The following is a 25,433-nucleotide window of genomic DNA, read 5'->3' as shown; positions in this document are numbered from 1 at the left end:
CTAACCCCCAAAGGCGATTATCACTTCTTTATGGCTGGGAACTAACGCCCTGTTCTCCACACTGCCCAGAATGATGGTTTACTAAAGTGGTTGGTTCCACAATCTAAAATGGAAAAAACTTCAGAGCTGATGACATTTTGCTATTGTTTTTGCTATGTGCCATCATATTGGAACCCATTCAGAGCTGACCCACCAGTAGGTTTTTAGAGGCTGTACACAGCTTGGGAAGAGACTGCTCATCCTTCCCCCATAGAACAGCTGTCAGATTCAAACCACATACCTTTAGACTGGCAGTTCAACTTAACATTAAACCACCAAACAAGAATATTCTTGCTTATAGATAGGAAAACTGAGGACCAGGGAGGATACAAATTTACCAAAGTCACTGACTTAGTGACATACTAGGGCCTCCAGTTCACATCTTCCGTTTCAGAAAACACAATCACGTGATGTATTGGATGATTAATAAAAGAAAAATAAAACCTTTTCTTTTGCAAATGCACACATTTAGGCATCAAGATTATATATTGTGTAGGATTAAGTTCATTTCAACATGCTTTATGGAATTTCACGTGTGCTTTCTGGCCTAGACCAACAGGTAACGGCTACTCCATGACACAAACAGCTTAAGGAAGGGGCTAGAAAACTAAGTCAAACCTGGTCCAGCATCTGTTTTTTAATAAGGAAAGTTTTACTGGGGGAAGTTATGTTAGCTAATTTATGCATCCTATATGGCAGCTTTCAAGATAAAATGGTAGGACTGAGTAGTTGAAATAGATTACACAGTCTGCAAAGACAAGAATAAATTTTTTTTGGAGGTTTAGTGTTTGCTTATAATCAATCATTCCTTGAATAGTACATATATGTTTCATGTATTCGATTCTGATATACCTTATAACAAGAAGTAAAATTAAAAAAAATTAAAGCCTTCATTAGATACTACATAATATATGAATCCAGAAATATTTACTAATTGTTCATTTACAGAGAAATAGTCTGGATCCTTGGTTTAGAGACTCACACCAGACGTAGCTTGTTTCTCAGTCTGTGTTCTTTATTCTCTTTGATCTTGCATCTTCTACCCCAGCCCTGGCCCATCACACTGATTACCGTAGTATTTTATCCTCAGAAGTTCTGCCTGAACATATCTACTTTAGTAGCTGTCCATTTTCCTTAAAAAGAACCACAGGCTCAAGACAGCAATCATCCACTCTTAGACTAAACTGTAAACTTCTTAACCAATAGATCCTATTACCAAGAAATAGGATTGTAACTAGTTTATTATGAATGTTTTCAAAGGAAAGAGAATGCGAAAGAAGAGAACAAATATTTCTAGAACAATTCTAAATGAGTCCCGGAATCTTCTATCTCTAGATTTTCTTACTCAGTGAAGTAGGGGTCAATAGCTCCCTTTTATACAGAGGTTAAAAGCCCATCCAGGGCTAACCAGTAGAGGCAAAAGAAGGTCAAGATTCATAACCAGCTGTGGCTGATTTTAATGCCAGTTCTATTTCTCTCAAAGGATGTGCTAAAAAGAGAGACCTAGGTAGTAAAACCTGCCAGAAGGTTCGTTTCTCCTCTACATTCCCTATCCCTCTCCCTATCATCAGTCCCAGGTGTGCCCTTCTCTGCTCTAAAGGATTTTTTATTCCACACAGTCAGAAAAATTAGTATCAAAGCTGGGATAGAAATCATGTTCCTGTCCACAGATTATTAGAAACCCAACTGTCTTCAGAGTCCTTCAAAGATGACAATGGTTCAAAGTCTTGATTCAGTAGATTTAGTCAACGCAATTCATGCCTCATTAACAGATGGAATTGCACAGTTTGGAGAACTAACAATGGAATCTTATAAGTTAGAAGAAAAGCACTATTAATCAGATGGGGAGTCAGGCTTTTCTGCTTTGCTAACCTTTTCTTTCCCACATCTCACTGTACTTTGCCTCCTCTGTGCCACAGCCAGTCTGACTCTCAAGGTCAACAGACCAGAGGCAACTGCTAACTCAAGATGTTTGGTAAAATAAAACCTGACCTAGGCAGAGGAGAGAGCTGGGGAGGAATGGGGCTCAGAAAAATGAGTAATCAGTACACGCAACACAGAAACCACTCAAAAATCAGGGGTCCGTTAACTCAACAGATTTAATTTGAGGCTGTTGAGTCAGAATGGACTCAATGGGAACTTTCCAGTGGTCTTCATAGGCTGTAATCTGCACAGGAGGAGACTGGCTAGCTTTTTCCTATGGAGATGCTCAGAGACACTCTGGAAACTCTATGAACTTTGATCAGTGTTGATATTTGTAAAGGGGCTCCATGCCTTTTGTGCATGTAGTTGCTATGAGTTGTGCTTGACTCAAAGGCAATCAAAAACAATAACAATTCTCATCTAAACCGACTCACTCATCAACATTTGAGAGAAACGAGATCTCAGAGATGAAATTCAACTAGTCCCCCTTCCTGTTCTGCCTTGATGCTGGTGAAAAAAACAAAGGCTTGGCCAAGTGATGTGACTTGGCTGGGGTCACAAAGCAAGTGCGAAGCAGATCTGAAACAGGGCTCTTCCCCTAAGACTCATCTCACCCATCCCACAGGAGCTGAGCTGAGTCACAACTTCTTTTCTCCATTCTTAACCTCTGTTGTGTTTTACAGACATTCAATAATTTTAGTAATGATAAAGATCTCAGAGGGATTTAATCTTGGTAGTGTTGTACATAATGTGTCAGGTGGCGAATAAAAGATCAGCAGTTCAAATCCATCAGTTGCTCCATGGGGAAAAGATGGATAGTCTCCTGTTCAGCATCACAGCCTCCTTTACAGAGGAAATGGGATGGAGGGCTCAGTCTGACTCAGAATTGCCTTGTGGACGTGAGATCTTAATCTTACTATCTAAATCTGGCAAGGAGGAAGGGCAGCTGGAATGCTCCTCAGAAGAGAGGGCAATGAGACATCCTTATCAGGATGGATCAGGCCCTGGAAAATGACATCATGTTCAGAAACAGAGAGAGTCCCCACAGGAGGACTAGACCTTCAGTGAGATGGACTGATGAAGTGACTACAATGGCTAGGCACAGGAGCGACAGCAGGACTGCAGAGATCACAGCACAGTGAGGGTCGCATAGGACCAGGCAGGGTTTTCTTCAGTTGCATGCAGAGTGACTACGATTCAGAACCAACGTGGTGGCACCTAACAATAACAACATCTTTATTTTACAGATTAACAAACGAGTGTACTAACAGGAAGTGTGCAATTGGGTTTGAATATAAGCAGCCTGTTACTAGAATCTATGCTCTCAAAACACTGTTTTGCGTTTCACTCATTCTCACCATTTTCCCATCTCCTCCAGCTCAATTACAAATTGTGATCTTTTCCAAGCCATGACGTGTGAAGTTCTCCAAGTGCTGGTCAAAGTATAAAAATGATCAAATAAGACCCACAGCCTTCTCTGGGGCCTGTGGTACCAGAAGAACTGGACACTGGGTTTCAAATTCATTTATCTGGAGCAGAGGCTTTGTCAGCACTAACTTCACTCTCTCTGTTCGACAATGAGAACAGTAGCGACACCAGCAATCTAGACAACATCAAACACAGCATCAAGAATGTGCTCCCCGCAGTCCTGCCAAAAAGGGTAGGACAGTTGACACTCTTGGAATATGAAGTCCAATCTCTTCTATACCCCCAATCCTCTTTCTTGCTGTATTTTTTTCTTCAGCATTGCTGTTGTTGTTTTTCACAGCAGAGTCGTTACCAACCCATAGCTGACTCTCCAGTGGGATTTCAGAGGCAGATGACCACATGGGAGATTTCCTATCATTCTCTCTCATAGCAGCTGGTGGCCGTGAACTGCGTGCCTTCGGGATTGCAGCACAATTTCTTGCCACAAAGCCATCAGAGCTCCCTCTCTTTAGCATTGATGGATACTTAATATATTAGGCACTATTGTTGTTCAGTGCTGTCAGTCAACTATAGCTCGTAGTGACCCTATGAACAATGATTTGGAGCCCTTAGCTATCCTGTGCCAGCGTCATCATCTTGAACATACTTGAACCCATGTTACTGTGTCAGTTCATCCAGTTGAGGGTCTCCCTCTCCTTCATTACCTTCCCACCTTCCCAAGCATGATGTCCTTCTTACGGACATGTCCCTCCTAACATATGTGAGACCACCTTCACCATCTTTACCTCTAAGGAGCACTTTGGCTGCATGTCTGTTTGTCCTTTTTGCAGTCCATGGGATATCCAGCACTCTTCTCCAACATCATCGCTCAAATGCATCGAATCTTCTTCTATCCAACATAGTGACTGTCCAACCTTTAGATGCATAACAAGTAACTGAAAAGGTGATGGCTAGAATGAGGTGTACCTTAGTCTTTAAACAGACATCATTGTACCTTGAATCATTATCCCTCTAAATCCTTAATTATTTTCATGATTTAAGGTTTTAAAATCACATGGAGGTAAATCACATTTAAGGACACTATCCATCTTTCTCCTGTGGAGCAGCTGCTGGTTTCAAATCCTGTGCCTTTGGGATTGCAGTGCAGCTTCTTACCACTAGGGCACAAGAATTCCCTAGTAAGCATCGTTGCTGCTATGTGCTGTCGAGCTGAGTATGACCCATAGTGACCTTATGAACAACAGATCTGAACTCTGCCTTGTCTTGTGCCATCCTCACAATCTCTGATATATTGAGCCCGTTGCTGCAGTCCCTGTGTCAATGCATCTGATTAAGGGTCTGCCCTTCTTTTGCAGATATTCCACCTTTCCAAGCATGATGTCCCTCTCCAAGGAAAAGCCTCTCCTAGCAACATGCTCAAAGTATGTGCCTCCAACGAGCACTCTGGCTACACTTTCTCCAAAATATATCTGTTCTTTTGGCAATTTGTGGGATATTCAGTACTATTCTCCAACACCACAGCTCAAAGGCATCAACTCTTCTTCTGTCATCCTTAGTTACTGTCCAGCTTTCAGATGTATAGCAAGTGACTGAAAAGATCACAGCCTAAAACAGATACACCTTAGTTCTCAAACTGATATAATTACTCCTCAACAATTTAAGAGAGATCCTTGAGTGTAGACTTTCCCAGTGCAATACAGCTGTTGCCATTCTGGCTGTTAGTACCAAGGGTTTTGACTGTAGATGTTGGTATTGAGGGTTTTGACTGTGGATATAAGTACGATAACGTCATTGACAGTTTCAATCTTTTCTCTATATATCATGATGTTGCCTTTCAATCCAGTGGTGAGAATTTTTGTTTTCTGGATGTTGAGATGCAATTCATTTTAAAGGCTGTCTTCTCTGATCTTTGGCAGCAAGTGCTTCAAGTCTTCCTCACTTTCTACAAGCAAGGTATGTCATCTGTATTACATAGGTTATTGATGAATTTTCCTCAGATCCAGATACCATAGTCTTCTTTGTAGAGTTCAGCATATAGATTGAATAGGCATGGAGAAAGGATATAATCCTGAAGCATTCATTTCTTAATTTTAAACAATGAAGAATAATGATGTCAGTCTGGAGGCTAAGGTGTGCTTGATACATGCCATGGTCTTTGCAATCCTTGCTATGCATCAGAGAGCTAGACAATGACTACCAATGATAGGAGAATCAATGTCTTTGAGTTGAAGAGTATTGAATATACCATGGGCTGCTAAGAAAACAAACAGGTTTGTCTGAGAGAGGGTTAAACCAGGCTGCTCCTTGGAGGCAAAGATTCTGACGCATCATCTGACATACTTTGGACATGTTGCAAGGAGGGACCAGTCCTTGGAGAGGGGCATTATGCTTGGGAGGTTGGAGGTTCAGCACAGGAGAGGAAGACCCTTGATGAGATGGATTGATTCTGTGACTGGATTAATCAGTGTATGTGTGTCAGAGACAGTGAAACTGACAAGGGATAGAGCAGGATTTAGGGCTATGGTACATATAGGGTCACTATGAGTCACAGGAGACTCAATAGCACATAACAACAAGTGTTCCCTTGCTCTGTTCACACAACAGCCTCTTGCTCTAGGTATAGATATCACATGAGCACTATTAAGTATTCTGGAATTCCCAATCTTCTCAGTGTTAGCCATAATTTGTTATGATACACATAGTCAAATGTCTTTGCATTTAAGCATTAGGTTTTGTATATTAGCCAAAAAAGTTGATGGTTTAAATTCACCAGTGGCTCAACAGAAGAGTGGCCTGGTGATCAGAACTACAAACAACAGTATCTTAGGGAGCATTTCTACTTTTCACACAGAGTCACTCTACGTTACAACTGATTTAAAGGTATTTTCACATCATTGGTGTGGAGTCTTAAGTGACTCATAACTGACCCTCTACTGGATCCAAGGTGGGTAAATCACACTGGAAGAGACTGCCAGGCATGCATGAAAGGGTCAAATCTTGAGCACTGTGCCTCCTTTAAGGAGTCATGGTGGCACAGTGGTTAAGTATTTGGCCACTTTATAGAAAAGCGAGTGTTTCAGGCGAAAGGTTGTTAGTTGACCTCACTAAAAAGTTACAGCATTGGAAACCTTCAGGGGAAGTTTTACTCCATCCTCGAGGGTTGTTATGTGTCAGAATCAACTTGATGGCAGTAATTTTGGTTTAGTGACTTGCTTCTGCTTTTCTTTCTTTGTCGTTAACATTAACTCCAATTTATGAGTGGGACACTCTAGGATGAATGTTTTTCCAATCAGTTGTAAATAGCAGAGGAGATCCACCAACTTCTTAGCTCTAATTCTGGCTGCCGGAATAAGGGAGGAAAAGGGCAAGTCAAGGAGTGTCAACCACCAACTTCTAAGTCTGCAATTCAGTAGGTGGCAGAAAACCAGAGTAGAGTGAGAGAGGGGGGCCCAGTTATTCCAATGGCTGCAGAGGCTTCTGAATGTCTCTAGGTGCTATGTCAGCGGAGGCACTTCTCTCATTATGGTGATAGGTGGAAGTTAGGAAGGTATGGAAATAGAACCAAAAGAGAATGAACTCAATCTTCTTTTGCCTTTATTATAGATGTTAGGCACCATGATACATTTTTTATAAGCCTTAACTGAATTTCATCCTTGATTTTATAAGGCTCATTTCACAGATGGATAAAATAAAGTATGCTGATACTCTTCACTGGCATGGAGTCATTCCCAACTCATGGTGCCACTGGGGACAAGGAAGATAGGAACATGGTGATGACTTTCCGAAGTACATCCCCAGACCTTGCATCTGAGTCCTTCTGAGTCTGTATGCTCAGCTGAAACCTGCTTACCACAGCAGCACCATGCACGTCTCCAGAGTTAGATGGTGACTGGCTGTGGTGGAGGTGCACTGGTTAGGTCTCTTACAGAGAAGGGCAAGTGCAAGTGAAGCTTAAATTCATTGCTCTTGAGTCAATCCCCACACAGAGGAACGCTGTAGAACAGACCCTACTTACTGTTTTTAGTCAAGCACTTATCCAATGAAGTCTGTTGTTGTTGCTGTTATGTACCATCAAGTCAGACCAGACTCATAGCTGACCCTCCCGTGGATCTAAAAAGGCATGTAAATCACCCATCTTGCCCCGCAAAGCATCTGGAGGATTTGAGCTGTATTCCTTTGGGTTCACAGTGCAACTTCTTACTACTAGAGTTCAGTAACTTGCCTAAGATCTTACAGCTAGTAAATGACAGAACTACAATCTGAACCTAAAATCTTTCATTCTAAAACTTTTTACATCATGCTGTTTTTCTGGCTAAGTTTTGTTTGTTGTTTTTGTGTTTTGTTTTGAAACTTCAAAATTAACATAAAACTCATAAATTAAACTGTATGTCAGCTTAATCATTGCTCAATAATAATAACAACTCAAATCGGTGAGTTTCAGTTGCCCTGTGTAACTTTACTGTGAAAATGGAAGATTATTATTTCCTCACATGAGATTTACTGCCTCTGAAAACCCACTAGAGCGTCACCTATGGTTGGTTCTGACTTGACTGCACCCAACAACAACAACAAGAGAGTCACAAGCATTTCAGAGGTACATGGGACATTCAACACCATGTCACCTACTTTTGCACTCACCTGCCCCCACTACTCAGAGGAGTAAACAAAGCCCAGAGAACTATGTGGTCTATACTTACTGGTGATCTACCTTGCACGGGTGGAGTTAATACAGAATAATGTCCCAGGGAATACTTCCCTGCCATTCCAGGCACATGCCTACTTCTGTCTACAGGCAGGGCCCATGCACTCTGCATCATGTCTTGAGCGGCTCCCTGCATGTTTCTCAGCTAATACTAATTTCTTTCTCATTGATTATCAAAGCAGATGGATGTGTCTGCCTAATCACTAGTGCGGAATACATGTTTAAATTCTCAGTGCTATCTCAAGAATCTCAAACTCACTGCCTTTTTATCCTTATAAAATGTTCCACAGTGTCAAACTGCATCCATAGGAGGCTGCCTGAAATAGGCCATTCTTTCCCCTACAAAGCAATTTTAATCATCAGAGAAGTATGAACCAGGACATCAGGGTTATCTTTTACAGAGTTCAGATTCAACATTTCTAGATCACTGTATGCTTAATGTAAGGAGCCCTCATGGCATAAAACATTGAAAGGTCAGCAGTTTGTATGCACCAACCACATCGTGGGGGAAGGATGAGTAGAGTCCTCCTGCAAAGATCTACAGCCCCAGAAACCCTGAGAATCAGAGGGTTACTCGGAACCATAACCAATTTGATGGCAGTCGATATACTGAGTGCACTGAGAGGAATCATTATTTAGTGATACCTATTCCATTTTCTATTCTTTTTCAGGGGTGAGGTGATTATAAATATTTTTATCATTTATATGCATTGTGTTTAATGCATGTACACTGTGTCCCATACAGTCATTAATTAACACTATATTTTGTTAATTTATATTGTGGGACACCCCCCAACCCCTGCCAAGATATAATCATACCACCAGCAATTAATTACATGAAATTAGTTCATGAAATTAATTTCACGAAATTCAGCAACTTCATGACTCATGCACTAATCTCCCCCTTTTAAATAGCCAATTGCTGATTTGCTTAGTCCTATTAAACAACTGTTTCCAGTCTGGAAATGACTTGTGTCCAGTCTGAGGAAACAAGGCTGTCCCTTTCGCTAATGATCCTTAGTTTAACTTGTAACCCTGGAGCTCCTGCATCCATAAGCAAACTCCAGTCCAGAGCAAGCCATCAGGTCACAGCAATCAATTCTGGTTCACAGCATGGATCATCTTTTCATCAGCTGGTTGGGTTCTGGTCACCTCATCCCCAGCCACCTGTGGCTTAATTTAAATGGGCATCAGCTGCAAGCTCAAGAGACCACACTTCTCCCCACATTCCAGACCTCTTGGTCTCCACACTCGGCCCTAGCCCCTATCCCGGGGCCAAGTCAAGTAAACAGGCCAGGGGTCCTGACGAATCCCCCAACTTCTCAAGCCAACAACTTCTCCCTGTTCATTCAGGCATCTGTGCCCACTAGGTGGGCAGTGTTGAAGGAACACATCCAAACTCACCCTGTTTCTCTGTTCTATCTCCAGGGCAGCTCTTCCCTTTTCAGGACAATGTCTAGAAAGCCACACTGTGTCTCCCTGGTATGAATCAATGCACAACTTTCTCTTTTATCTTCAACATGTCAAACCCACTACCAACATGTTGATTCCAACTCATAACAACTCTGAGGGACAGAGAAGAACCGGCCTGTAGAACAGTTGCCAGGGCTATAATTCAAACCACAGACCTGCTTAGTAGCCAATACTTAACTCATTGTGCCCCTAGGGCCCCTTCTCTCTGGTCTCAATATCCAATAACATTTTCTAAATAAACACTTGGTTTTATCCTATAAGCTTGATATACTGGAGTGCTAAGTGTTCATTAATAAATTATTCATTGCCAATTTTATCTCTTAAACACTGTCTAGAAGGTGACACTGTGTCTTACTGATAGGTACTAATGAACAACTTTCTTTTTGGCCTGCAAACCCAATAAACCCACTGCCCCCAAGTTCATTCCTCTTCTGACTCTTGGCCGGCAAAAAGCTCTTTCTATAGATTCAATAACATAATATGGCATAAACTAGCCAGTATATATCTCATCTGAACTCAAATTCTTTTCCTTCTAATCGAATTTCCTTAGATATTTCCTTCCTTGTGCTGATTTTAAACATTGCCAAATTCTTTGAGAAATGAGAAGAAAGTAAATAAAAATGGAAGAGAGACAAGATATAATGAAGGTGACCATTTTCGCTAGAGGCCCTGATGCTGAGCTCAGGGGTAAGCCAAAAACCACATTTGTGTTTGACATTGTCCTTTATGTTGTAATTGACTTGACAGCAAGGGGTGTACTGAGCACAACACCTGTTTGCCAGGTTCCCCCACAGCAGACTGTGTGGTTCTGAAGAGCCCTTCCTGCGGCCACATGGATTCAGATGCCATTACCTTTGCTGCGGCGACGACTGCGGTACTGCTCTGTGTAGAACGTCAGTTGGGTTTCATCATCTGCCTCTGAACCTGAAGTCCCTTTGTTTCTCCCAAAGCTGATTCCCCCTGCAAGGAAGCAGAAGCCATTCATTATCTTCTCAGGCATGCAGAAGCCTGTTAAATCCCTCAACCATCCCCAAGACCAGAAAGTACATCTTCCACTTCTCCCTGTAAATCTCAAGTGGCCGAGGAGGCCCCATGATAAAAGGCAAGTGTTAGGATCTGCAGTGAGGCAGATCTGGTTTTCAACCATGGCTGGGTGGCATCCTGGCCACGTGACCTTGAGGAGCTGCCCTACCTTCCTTCCTGAGTCCTGTGTGCTTTATTTCAAAATAGGAACAATAACTATTAACCTTGTAGGACTGGTTTAGAGATTAAAGAAGATATGATATACTCGATATCTCCACGATGAATATGGTCCATGAATCTGAAATAATTGATAGCTATTCATACTTTGTCTGATGAGTCTGCCCCCAAGAAAATACTCCAGCCAACACAATTGCACAAACATTTCACTCAAATGCTCACTATATGCCAGGCTTGGAGCCAGGAACCAAGGAAACAAAGATAAATATGATGCCGTTCTGCAAGCCAGGAAATTATAAGCTAGAAGCCCATCGGGGGCGGGGGGGGGGCAAATGGGATCCTAAGGCGTGTGGAATCTAACTCATGACTTGTGTTTGCCATGCAGTGTGGCACCGCGAACATGGAGGGGAGAGCTATCTACCGCAACATGGAGGAACTGGCAAAGTTGGGTGGAGAAGCGATGATTTAAGTCAGCACTTGAAAGATGAATGGTACTTCAGAGACATGAAAGCATTCAAAGCGAGGAAACAACTAAGATAAGGGCCAGAGGATGGAGAATGTGAGTGTGTGCTGAGTTAAACACTCTCTGGGAAGGAGAACCAGAACCACATGAATGACAGATGGAGGGTCGGGACTCCTCACCACATGCCGCAAGGTTTCAGAGTAGGAGAATGAGTGTGCCAGGAGGGACACTTGGTGGCACGTGGACCTCAGAATCCTTCCAAGAAAGGTGAGCATTTAGGAGGCTGGGTGATGACCCAGGTGAGAGCAGATGTAGGCCAGGGTGAGAGTGAGGGATTGGGTTCAGGAGAAGGGATGAGTACAAGAGATGCTTCAGAAACTACCAAGAAGCCATGGATGAGAAAAGGGAAAGACATTCATATGAAGAACCTTCAATAGTATAATTAGCTGTCGAGCCTCCTTCGGCTCAGGACCATCATGCACGCAGTGATATCTGACCACCGTGATCCATAGGATTTGTGAGGATGGTGTTTTTTTTAAATATGCATTATCACACCTTTTGTTCCTAGTCCATCCAAGTCTGGAAGATCCATTAAAAGATACTCAGCATCACAGCAGCCCACAAGCCACCACTAGCAGGAGGTGCAGGATCCAGGAAAGAGATCTGAGCCTTCCTCATAGAAGGTGGGAATTCTACTACTGAACCATCCTCAGATGTCGACTCTAATAGAAGTTCATTCTGAAGGGAGGGATGAGAGGCAATCTTTTCTTTTCAGTCTCTGTGCTTTTCTGGTTTGGGGATAAGGGGATTTGACAGCGTATTTACCCTTAAGAAGAAGATATGGAAAGAATGAGAATAAAGAACTGATAAACCCTGCTTCCAGAGAGGAAACACCAAGTGGGGCCCTCAAAGCATGCTTAGGGGGCAAGTGGGTGGGCAGGGGAGAGTGAGGACTTTGGTTTGGGAAAATATGCTTTGTTAGTGGGGCTTCAAACATCTTCATAAAAAGGCCTTTTGTGGGAGAAGGGTTGAACATGTTTGTAGAAGTAGTTGCCTCCTGGACAAAGAGTTAAGTGGCTAGAGGACACAGGTGAGAGGGAGGTCACTTTTTCCTTAAATCCTTTGTGCCTTTTGAGTCAAATACTATGTGCAGATATTACTTAAAATTCCACCTGAGGAAGACCAAAAGGTACATTCAGGGGAAATGTTATTTAAATCATAGAAGGATTTACTGTGTCATTTTCTCCAAGAGGGCATTTAAAATAGCGTTTAGGATGCAGCCACTCTCACCTCAATAGTTTAGTGTGCATTCACTTTGTCCAGCACCAATTTATTGTTGAACAAACTACCACACACCTCCAAGACTTGTACACGACGTTACATCCAATCCTCACTGTAATATAGTTGTAAAAGAGAGGAGGCTGAAACAGATGAGGGACTGAATAATTTAAAAGCGATGTATGATAGGGTATTATGGTTATCACAAGAGTCCACAATTAAGGTTGCACAGTGGAATGTACTTGGGGCGGTGGGAGGGGTGTGGGGGGATTGTGTACCAGGGAGGGAGTCTTTCTTTTACGTCTGAAAGAGAGGAGCGAACTGGGGGGGCAGGGGGAGAGGGCTGGGCGGGGAGAGAAGTGCAGCAATAAATGAATGGAAATCCAAATTCTCTGTAAATGTTCATTAAAATTATTAAAAAAATAAAATTTAAAAAAGAGAGGTGGGAGCATCATGGATTCACCAGTAAATTTTCTCTCTTCTATGTCAAAGACCCAGGGCTGAGTCTCAGCCAAAGCATCTCACACACAACCTCTGTCACCTGTCAATGCTGCTATGATGCTGACAACATGTCAGTGGAGCTTCCAGATGAAGTAAGACAAGGAAGAAAGGCCTAGAAATCTACTTCCGAAAATCCTGAGTACACTGACCCCATTGTAAATGAGATTGCCTGAGTTAGGGATCTGCTACATAATAGCTAGCAACAATAATAATTAATAAACTAGATAATAAAAGATTATCTGTTTGGGCAAAGTTATATACCTAAAAATCACACCTGGTGAATAGCCAAGTTAAGATTCAGAGCTACTTTGCCCAGCTCCAAAGTATACAATGATTTTCTAGAAACAGCTCAAGGCGAGACCATGGGAGCGGAAAAATGTCTTTCCACCTTAAAAGTGCTTAGCATTATGGCACACACTTGGTATATATCATTGCATTTTGGATTCATGTTATCTCTGGGAGGGCATCATTATTATTTTTACTTTATAAATGAAGACAATGAAGTTCAAAAGAAAAAAAAATCTTTTCTAATAAAAATGAAGCTGCTGTTTGAAAGCAGGTGTTAACTCTTGGCAAATCTCGCATTCCTAACAATGAAGTGACACAGATTTTTGCTTTAAAATACCATAAAATGAAAATATTAATATTTAGCTCCCTTATTTAAACAGCATGTTCTACTGGGTAGGAAAATACTAGGGCCTGTTTAGAGAAGAATGACATTTTCACCCCACACAAGCCTTAAGCCATGGTGTCCTTGCCTTACTCCAAATCGTTCCCTATCTCTATTAACTAAATAAAGCCGACTTAGAGACCTTAAATGCTAAAGCAGAGACACTTCTCCGTTTAAAAAGCTTACATCCCAAATGGAGTTGGCCAGGACCTTTCCAAGAGGCAGGAAAAAGGAGGCCCCTAGAGGCCAAGAGCACTTTTAAAATGACTATTACACTGGATGGAAGGAGGGAAGAGGGTGGGGGGAAGGAAGAAGAGAGAGAAAGCATGAAGGAAGATGAGAAGGGCAGATTTTATGCATCTGGATATAATCATTTGGTCAAGAAGATGTGATAATGTTCTTATATGCCGTCCAGTCAAACCAACTCATAGCTGACCCTCCACTGGGTTTTCAGAGGCAGTAAATCACACAGGAGGAGATTTCTCATCTTTCTCTCTCAGTACTTCTCATAAAGTAGTTCCCTGAGGTGAGACGTCTGTCATAGTTCCTACCATGGCGGGGCAGCAGTGACTAAAGGAGGAATTTTTCTCCCCCCCCCCTTAATAGCAACTGCGCACTTTTAAACATTTCAGCTGCATTTTCTCCCCATTCTTTCCTCTTTATGTCTTATCTTTCCTGGATAGATTTGGCGTTCCCACGGTGAGCATACAAGCATGATTACTCCCATACTGTGGCAGGTGAGTCCAGGGGAGGGGCCTAGCACATTATGAGTCAGGCTTCCAGCTGAAAATATTCACACATTGTGTCGGCCTTCTCCCGCATCAAACATCTCCCTCTGTATACTGGTCCCTGTGATAACAGGCCAGGCAAAGGTCAACGGTGTTACCTAACTTTCACTGGCTGATTGTAAGGACTTTCTTCTTAGTCTGAAACTTGTCTTCCATGGATGATACTGATAGCATTTAAAAAAATCAGTGATATCATTTCCAGCCTCATGGCAACATGCAAGTCACCACAGTATTGATAAGAAATGGCAACAAAGGAAATGCTAACAAAAGAAATTGATCAGAAACTGTTCTGGACAATGATGAGTCATTGTGGCAAAATAAAAAAAAAAAAAAAGACTCATTTAAAAAAAAAAACAAAAAACGAAGGTAGGAGAAGAGCAGACTACCCAGGGGCCACCATAAACCCATTAGACGCTGTGCACTGCCATAACTTCATCGAAATCTGTGTGAACTTGACCCCCTGCTGGAAAGGATATACAAACTCTGATGAAGGACAGTGGTGGGGTCAAGTAATTTTCTGACCTGTTCACATAGTCTGTTATGAATGTCTAATAAGCCTCTGTTTCTTTTGCTGGCTCTCATTCAGTGTCATTCTTGGGGCAGTGTTCCATCATAATCTTACCCCTTAGACAGAACTGCTCTATTTCTTACTCGAAAAGACCCCTGAACCTCTTAGGAAATCATCCCCCTTGAAAGTAGGGCAAACTGACAAGCCAGGTGGTAAAGCAGATTCATAGAAGGATTAAATCCATGACCTGTGGGAAGTAACGCACCTCAGAAGAAAGACAATAAAATAACAGAGTCAACTATGAGTTATAATTGTACTTCCCGTTAATTATCTGTATAGTATTGGGCAAGGCAGCTAACCTCTTTGACACATGGACTGAGCAAAATACATTGTCAACATTACCAATGACACAAAAGTCTAGTTACTATGCATTTCTGCAACGCCTGTGTGAACTTAAGAGGAAAAAAGACAACCCGTGCCCTGCTCTCAATGTCAGTGGCAGGTGTGCACAGCCGCGGTGAGGTTTGCATCGAAGCTTGGTGTCAGCTAGCTTTTATGGAGAGTGGTTTTGACCTGCACTCCTATGTCGGTCACAAGGGCAAGCTCAGCCATAAGTTCTTGGAGTTTAAGTTCTGACACAATGGGAAATTGAGATCTACTAACAAGAGCAATTACAAAATGATGCCATGATCAGAAAAGAGTCTTATTTATGTGAAACTGTGATGGAGAAACCAAAGAGGATAACTGATGACAGTGAATTTACCGAAGATGATGATGCCTTATGGCCTCCTCCTGACCAAGTAGGCGTGCAGGAGCTTAAAATGGTCATTGCAAATGAACACATTTTTTTTCACAATGTCAAAAATTGGTTTTCTTATTGATGTTAATCAGTCCAAGGATCAATCAAGAAAGCTTATGAGTATTTTACTAACTCATCCAGGACCTGAAGTATTTGGTGTTCAGTTTCATTAAATTACATTTCAAGATCAAGCCAATTTAGTTTGAATGATGGTTTGACCCTGAGGGGGGCTGAGGGTATGGTTTTAAAGTCCTATTATCAAATTTTTTTAGAATATCAGGGCAGAATTTTTTACAAACCATAAATGATGTCTTTAATAAATATATGATGAGAGAGAGAGAGAAGGAAGTGGTGTTTCTGGGGCAGAAATTCTAAGGCATCCTGGAAAGCAGATTCCACCCAAGGTACAAATCCTCTGAGTAGACACAAAATCTCAAGAGTCTACAGGCCAACTGTGAATGGACTGAGGATGACTCAGATGTCTGGAGAAGGTCTCCCTCTGCTAACATTTTAACATGAAATTGGTGATCTAATACATTAAAGTACAGCCACTGCATTGTAATTACCCACGCTGTTCAGGTTTCCCATTTAGAGGCTGAGAGAAAGGGAGAATGGTCAAACACAGGCCAAAGAAATAAGAGACTATGTGTCTACTGGACCCAGTACCTTCTCTGAAGGGGTTCCTTGGGCCTCTGGCTCTTCTCATCCCAAATTATTCTATATGGTCATCAAGGAAAAGAGGATATGGGCTAATAACAAACAGGAGAGATAAGCACTATGCTGGCTCCTTTATGTGCAACATCCCATGTGGACCTCACAACAGGTCTATGAGGCAAGAAACATCTGTATATTAATGACAGACAACGAAAATACCAGAATATCAAGGCCGCTAACCTCAGACCACAGAAATTACAAATAGCAGAGCAAATATTTGAAAGGAGCTTTTATCTAATTAAAAAATTTATCTAGTCCCATAAAAAATATTCAAGTTGTAAGCTGTTAATAATTTGAATCGAAACCACAATGGCATGCTGTCACAGCCAGATTCACTCTAGGTGGTTCATGGACCTAGGACTAAAACCAACGACTATGAACTTCATTAAAGAAAAGCTTGGAAGAACTCTAGAAGTCCTAATCCACAACATAAACAGTCTTCCTAGCATCCTTAAAAATCTACAACCAGGAGAAGATAAAATAGATAAATGGGACCTTCTAATAATCAAATCTGTAAGCACATCCAAAAACTTCTCCAACAGGGTCAAAAAGGAAGCCACAGATTAGGGAAAAAAAATTGGTAATGACATGTCAAATAAGAGACGTATGTGTAGAATTTATAAAATTCTTGAGCACTACAACAAGATAAACAATCCAATTGAAAAATGGGCACAGGATATGAACAGACACTTCACCAACAAAGTCATTCAGATGGCCAACAAGCACATGAAAAAATGTTCAAAATCACTCTCTCTAAGAGAGATGCAAATCAAAACAACTATGAGATATCATCTCACCCCAGTTAAAATAGCAAAATTAACAGAACAGCAAGCAACAAATGATGGCGAGGTTGTGAAGAACCTGGAACCCGTATTCACTGTTGGTGGGAGTGTAAAATGGTGCAACCACTATGGAAGGCTATAAAAAGTTGCAAATAGAAATATCATTTGACCCAGCAATTCCACTATTGGGAATTTAACCTAAAGAAACCATCAGCACCACCCAAGCAGATATATACACACCCATGTTTATAGTGGCTTTGTTCACAATAGCAAAGAGTTGGAAACAACCCAAGTGCCCATCAACAAACAAATGGATAGAGAAGCTATGGTATATTCACACAATGGAATACTAAACTACATTGAAAAACAAGGAACTCATTAAATATTATTCAAAATAGGTGATCCTGGAAAACATTATACTGAATGAAATATCTCAGTCACAAAAGGACAAATACTGCATAGTGCCACTGTCGTAAAACAGAACTGACATCAAGGTTGGGGGGAGACTGAGAAAGATTGGACAAATAATGTATACTGCATTGAACAGATGAGGGAGATAACTGTTTAAGTTGAATATGTGATTAGGTATTATTGTCATGGCAGGAGTCCCAAACGAAGGCTGCATAGTGGAGTGGACCTGGGGGGAGGGATTGTAAAACAATGAAAGAAATTTTCTATTACTTTTCAAAGAGAACAGTATACTGGGGGTGGGAGAGGGAGAAAAATTCAACACTGAACGAATGGAAATCCAAAGTCTCTTGAAATTTTTATTAAAATTCATAATAATAAAAAAATTGTTAGGCATAAAAAAATGTGCAATGACACGTTAATGAGGATGTGAAGAAATTTGAGCCCTCATATACTCCAAAAGAGACTGTGAAGTCAGCTCCTTCAGAAAACAGTTTAGTCATTCCTCATGTTGATGGCTGAACAATATAATACTATCAATGTCATCAAGTCGTATATAAGGAAAGTGCATAAATGACGGAAGTTTTTTTTAACATATATATTTACTATAATTAAAAAAAGACAAATGAAGCACAGAATTATCATATATATGATTCAGCAAATTCCATTGTTAGGTATATATCCAAAAGAATTAAAAATGTATATTCAAACAAAAACTTCTAAGTGTATGCTCATAGCAGCACTTGTAACTATAACTAAAAGGTACACTTGCAATCTGCTCTAATACTTTAACTCTCCATGTTTCTCTATTTTTAATATGCCTGCTATTTCAGAAGCAGATGACAAACTCTGCTTCCTAGTCTGTCTTCTTGCAGGCAACAATGATAAAGCTTCATCTCACATACACTGGACATGTTGCTAGGAGAGTTATTCACTGGAGAGGGACATCAGGCTTGAGAAGGTGGAGAGACGGCGATGAAGAGGAAGACTCTTGACCAGATGGACTGACCCAGTGAGTGCAGCAAGGGGCTCCAGTGTGTCAGAGATTGTGATGATGGCACAGGGGAGAACAAGGTTCACATCTGGTGCTCATAGGGTCACTACAAGTCATACTCAACTTGAAGGCACCTATTAACAACAAAAAGGTAGACAACCCAAGTGTGCACCAACTAATGAATTGATAAACAAATTTGGTATAGCTACACAAAGAGCTATCATTATCAAAAGGAATGAAGTGTTAATGCAAGGGTTTACTTCTGAAATTTCCATTTTATCCACTTGTCTGTATGTCCCTCCTTCCCCCGCCTTCTTTTACAAACGTTGTTTTTTGTCCCCTGCCTGTAGGAGTGGAGGAGGGAGGTGGCTGAATGTTGCAGTCCATTAAAAAGAGCAGCAACTGTTATAAAATGAAGACAAAGAAAGGAGCCCAGGGCTTGGAAGCTGAGAGGTCACGCTGGGTTTGAAGAGCAATGAGTAGTGGATACCCTGCTTTCTCCATGGCTTTCTCAAGAGGATGAGAGGGCCTGTCAGGTTATAGGGGTGAATCCCAGTAGACCCTCAGAGCGCCAGCAGCCAATGGGGCTCCAGGGTTGTGTCAGTTTCCTGCTGAAATATATATAAAGCAGTGCCTGGGGAGCCAGTGAACACACTGTCAGTCCTGATCTGGGGGACCTCAAGCCAGAGTGAAGAATGGAATGTGTTTGTCCATCCTTAAGAGTAATCAAGCATTTGTTTAATTTCTATCAGCTTACACAGTATGCTCTGAGATTAGAAAATGTGACTCTTCCTACTCCCTTTTTCTTTTCCATAATTGTTTAGGCTCCTGAGGCCATCTTGCAATCTCCTATGACAAGTTTTTCCATTTCCATAAAAGGTTGTGTGAATTGATAGGGATTGTATCAAATCTCAAAATAATTGCTTTGGGTTGTACTGACATCTTAAAATATTAAGTTTTTCAATTCAAGGATACAGAAAATCTTTCACTATTTAAGTATTTTCAATTTCCTTTAGCAATGCCTGCCTGGTATAAAACTTTCACTTCACTTGTTAAATGTATTCCGAGGTACTCTAGTCTTCTAAATGCTATTATAAACAGGATTTTTCTTCTTGATTTTCCTTTCAGACTGTTCATGTCTGCTGAACACAGCTACTCTCTGTGTGTTAATCGTGTGCCCCACAATTTTGCTGAGTTCATTTACTAGCTATAGTGGCTTCCTGGTGGATTATTTGCAATACTCCATATATTAGACTATATGTCAGCTGCAAATAGAGAGGCTTAGCTCTTCCTTTCCACTTGAATGTTTGTTTGTTTTTAATTTTTACCTGCTTTCTCTGGTAAGAACTTCCATTCAGATGTTGAATATTAGTGATGAATACAAGTATTCAAATCTTTTTCCCGATCTTTGGGAGAAAATTTTTGCTACTTAAACATTGAGAACAAAGCCAGCTTGGTGTCTGAATATGAATATGTGCACGTACACATATGCCTTCAACATATTTAGGAAACTCCCTTTTAATTTTAGATTGTAGAGTACTTGTATCACAGCCATAGTAATCAAAACAGTTGCACTGGTACAACAACAGATACATAGATCAAGAGAATAGAATTCAGAACCCAGAATTCAACTGATCTACCTACGGTCAACTGATATTTGACAAAGTAACAAAAATCATTAAATGGGGAAACAATAGTTTCTTTAATGAATAGTGCTGTCAAAATTGGACACCTACCTGAGAAAATGGAAACAGGATTTACATCTCACACCACACAGAAAAACCAACTGAAAGCAACTGAAAGCAACTCAAGAAACCAAAGGGCAAACCCAAAACAATAAAGATCATAAGAGAAAACAGTAACAAAATGAGAAACCATGGCCTATAGCATTTGTAGGCTTGGAAACAGCAAAAATGCACAAACTGGAGAGGACAAAACCAACAAATGAGACGTTCTTAAAATTGAATCCCTGTGTGCATGAAAACTTTCCCCAATAGGGTGAAAATAAAGCCTACAGATTGGGGAAAAGCATTCAGCAATGACATTTCAGATAAGAGTCTAATAACTAAAGTTTGCAGAATGCTACAAAGCCTCCAAAAGGAAAAAACTGATAACCTAATCACAAAACAGGGAAAAGAAAAGACTCTTCACAAAGGAGGAGATTTTGGCAAGAAACAAACACAAGAGGGAATATTCAAAATCCCTAGCAATCAGAAAGAGGCAAGTCAAAGCAATAATGAGATACTATCTCAACACCAGCAGCAGTAGCAAAGTTTAACAACACAGCAAACAATTTTATAGAGGATTCAGAGAAATTTAAATTCTCTTGTTTAACATATATTTTTTATTGTTTTGCATACAAAATTAATATACATTCATTGTGTTTAATGCATATATATATATATTGTGTTTCATACATTCCTTCATTGACATTATGTTTTGTATAATTATTCCCATACATTGTGTTTAATAAAACTAATCATGATTGATCTATGCCCATTATCAGTCAATTTTTTTGGTACACCCTGGATCTTTCACAATCCCTTCACTCCCTCCTTTGAACCCCTAAACTCTGTGACCCTGTGATTTATCTCCTCTTCACCCTCTATCCCCCTGTTCCCCTCCTCTTCTCCTTTTTATACATCTTACAAGTTATTCTTCTATTATTATGATAATTGTCTTATGCCATTTTCATCCTTACGATACTGATTTAGGTAACTCAGCATAATGATCTCTAGATTTTTCCATGTTATACAGTATTTTTTGAAATTGTTGTTCCTGAGTGCTGCATAGTATTCCATCATCAGAATGTAGAGATTGAAACTTTTATGCACTACTGATGGGATTGAAAATGGTACAACTACTACAAAAGGCAGTTTGTTGTTTCCTCAAAAAGTTGAAACACAATGTGAATGAAGGATAGTGTGATATACAATGTACATGAACTTTGTAAGGAAATCAATACAAAATAAAAATTAAAACAAAAATAAAGAGATAAGGATGGAGGGGGGAAAAGTTGAATATAAAATATCCCATATAAACCAGCTATTCCACTGCTAGGAATATATCCCAAGGAAATTAGAAGTGAGACACCAATGAAGATATGTACACCTGATACGGTCCATGGTCTTTGCCATTACTTGCTATGCATCAGAGAGCTGGGCAATGGCTAGGGATGAGAGAAGGAGAGTTGATGCCTTTGAGCTTTGGTGCAGGAGAAGAGAACTGAATATACCAAGGACTGCTAGGAGAAAAAACAAGTTTGTCCTGGAGAGGATGAAGCTAGGATGCTCCTTGGAAGCAAGGATTCTGAAGCTTCATCTAACATACTTTGGACATGTTCCAAGAAAGGACCAGTCCTTGTAGAGGGATGTTATGCTTGGGAGAGTGGAGGAAAAGCACAGGAGAGGAAGATCCTCGATGAGATGGATTGATTCTGTTACTGGGGTAATGAGAATAGGCATGTCAGAGAAAATAAGATTGGCAAGGAATAGAGCAGGGTTTAGGGCTGTTGTCGCAAGCAAATCAATGGCACATACAACAACAACAACAGCATTATTCACAATGGCAAGATAATGGACACAGCCCAAATGCCCATTAACGAATGAATTCACAGTACATCACACAATGGGATACTATGCAGAACTAAGGAACAACAATTTCATTAAATGTGATCTAACATGAAAGAGTCTAGAGAGCATTATTAATAAGCCAGTCACAAAAGAACAAATATGGCCTAAGACCACTATTATGAAGACAGGACAATAACTGACAAAGATATGGATAAACATTCAAAAGGGGAAGAGAAGGGGGTAGACAAAGGGGAAGGTGGAGAGATCTCTGGGACAGGAGAGGCTGGTGGGTGCAGGAGATGAAGGAATGGGAAATGTTCAGTGGGGACTTAAAAGGATGGGCTGATAATAGGTACAGATCAACAGGTAATTAGTTATGTAAAATATAATGTATATGAACGCTTATAAGAAACAAAAGGTTCATGAATAAAAAACCAACATATATGAATAATTTGTATGAAATACAAAACAGAATGTATATGAAAGATTATATATACAAATCAATTTTAAAAATGTGTTGGATTTTGCCAAATACTTTTTCTGCATTGATTAGATCATCATGTGGTGCTTTTCTCTTGTTTAATAATGTGGTGTAAGGAGCCAATTATTGGCTGTTAATGGGAAAGTCAGTGGCTCAAAACTCTTTCATAAAGATTTATAGTCTTCACAACCCAACAGAGGCTCACTATGAATTGGAATTGACTCAGTGGCAGTAAGTTTTATCCATGTGTTGTATTACATGATCTTTTTTTATGTTAAATCACCCCAGTATTCCTTGGAGAAATCACAGTTGGCTATAGTTGTTAATGGTTAACTTGATGCTGTATGAGTTTTACCTCAATAAAAAAATGTTTAAAAAACCCCAAACCACCTCCAAGCACAACAAGCAGGCTAACAACAACAGCAACTCAGCTCTCTTCCTTTGCCACATCACAAAAGTAATGATAAAATTGTAGAATGGGGGAGCGAAAGTTGGAACACAGAGGTGTTACAGAACCATGTTGAAGAGACAGAACTTAAGTCTCTCAGCATTTAGTTTTGTGTTTGAAGGTGTCCTATTAGTCCATCCTCGAACCAGTGGTCATCTCAAACACTCACGACAAAAAAATATTAATATGTTCATTTATTCACCAATTATTAAAGTACTGCTGTCTGCCCAGCTTTATTGTAGACACAGGGGAGGGAACAGTGAATGAAACAGGCAAAAACTCACTGTCTTGTCAGCAAGTTTACTCTCTTGGTGGGGCAGCATATTCAGTGCATGATGCTGAGTCTATATGGGAACTTTCACCTGATTTGCTGATAAAGAAATGAAGAGGTCTTTAGCTGCTTTCTCAACCTGATGTTGCTGTTTGGTGCTAAACGACGGACCTGACTCCAGGTTGGCTCTGCAACACTGAGGGCATCTGAACAAGTTAAATTCAGATTACCAGAAAGACTGAGGCTAAGGTCACATTTTTCCCTGTCTACAAGAGCTATTCACTGTTCTTCTGTGCTGGTCTACCTCTCTGCTTGGGCTACCCCGTTTGCAGACCTGTTGTGCCAGCCTCTGGCATGCCCACCCCTCTGTACTCTACCTCCTGTTCTTACGATCATGATGGATGGCGGTGACATGTTAAATTATTCAGGCTCTGTGTCTTCCTCGAGCTGGTGACAGCGATATTGCATTTTTAGATTGCCCAGAACTGCATTAGATAGAGAAATATGAGGCTCAGGAATACACAAACCTTTCTGACCCCCAACCACCCAGGGAATACAAATAGTGCCAGTCATGGGAGGAAGACAAAAGAAGTTAAAACTACCCACTTTCCCCCAAACCAAAACTCAGAATTGCCCTGAATGCTAGGGTGGAATTACAGATGTTTCAAGCACCCAACTTTTGGAAATTCTTTGACCATAATTGTGCTGTTATCATTGGCACCTGCTACAGACTAAATATATTTCTAGGCACATAAGATTATGATTACAACAAATTCTTCAAACAAGGATGTTGTTGTTGGTTGCCTTCAAGCCGAGCAAAACTCATAGTGACCCTATGAAAGAAGGCTTGAAGCCTCTCTACAATTATTGACATTTATTAAATTTCATAATTTCTGGAGGCATGTTACTTAGGAAGTGAATGTCACTCCTGCATCTAACTATATATATATAATATAGAAATAGAAATATTTTTATAACAGTATTCTTCATAGTAGAGGTTCAAAGCTATAGACATAACACACCCAGAAAATGACAGGGTCTAGATGCACCATTGGAATAAACTGCTTTCTTTAATTATCCAGGACAGAAGATCCCGCAGTATTCTTTCAAATTCAACTATTATCATTAAAAAATTTTATAGCAAAATACAAATTAAACATAACTGTCTATAATTTTGGGGGTAAATGGACAGAACCTATAGGTCCATTTTAGATGACTGATAAAATTATGGGGACCTCTGGTGGCAGAGTCTATAGGAGCTGTACTGCTAACCCAAAGGCTGTATTTCTCTGATGGTCTGAAGCTATCAGTGGTTCTAAAGAAGAAAGATTGGCAATCTCTTCCTGTGTAGCTGATAGCCTCAGATACCCAATGGGCAGTTAGCTGCAAATCAGCTCTGACTCAACAGCAACTGACGAGAGATAAAAAGTTGATATCATGTCTTTAAAACTGGCTTTCATAAGATCACTAAATATAGGGACATAAATCACATTTACTTACATACAAATCTGTCCATGATATATTGTTGAATGAAAAAGTACACAGAAAAGAATGCAGAGTGATTATATTTCTTTAACATACATACACTTACTGATATTCAGTGTTAATTTCATTCTTTGTATATGCATATATGGATATTTGTATGTATAAATGATTCAGCTGTGTAAGTATGTCAGAAATGACAAGGATGGCACAGGACTGGACAGGATTCAGATCTACTGTTCACAGAGTCACTATGAGTCATTTTTTATTTTAAGATACCTAACAACAACATCATATATATGTGTGTATGTACGTATATTGCATTAGTGTGTGCATGTTTCAATCTAAAAAGAAAGTGAAAAACTATAGATATTCAAGATCTAAAGTTATAAAGTTACAAAAGTATATTACAGGGGGTGGGGTGAGTGGGGAGAAAAGTGCAACAATGAATGAATAGAATTCCAAAATCTCTGTAGATGTTCATTAAAATTAATAATAATAATAAATTA

The 25,433-nt window shown here is 40.3% G+C and overlaps 1 protein-coding gene and 1 pseudogene across 1 annotated transcript in view; one reads left to right on the top strand and one right to left on the bottom strand.

Moving 5' to 3' along the window:
• The window catches only part of ASTN2 (astrotactin 2), an 895,904-nt gene that overhangs the window by 809,403 nt on the left and 61,068 nt on the right, over positions 1 to 25,433 (bottom strand). The window contains exon 2 of the mRNA XM_006890703.1: positions 10,418 to 10,525. Within this exon, the coding sequence (XP_006890765.1) occupies positions 10,418 to 10,525 (108 nt within the window). The remainder of the gene's footprint in view (positions 1 to 10,417; positions 10,526 to 25,433) is intronic.
• LOC102868132 lies at positions 15,529 to 15,973 on the top strand (annotated as a pseudogene).

Source organism: Elephantulus edwardii, unplaced genomic scaffold (genome assembly GCF_000299155.1).
Source record: "Elephantulus edwardii isolate Elephantulus edwardi_28Jun2011 unplaced genomic scaffold, EleEdw1.0 scaffold00092, whole genome shotgun sequence".
NCBI lineage: Eukaryota > Metazoa > Chordata > Mammalia > Macroscelidea > Macroscelididae > Elephantulus > Elephantulus edwardii.
The sequence above is the reverse complement of the archived record's forward strand: the minus strand, read 5'-3'. Positions and strand labels throughout refer to the sequence as shown.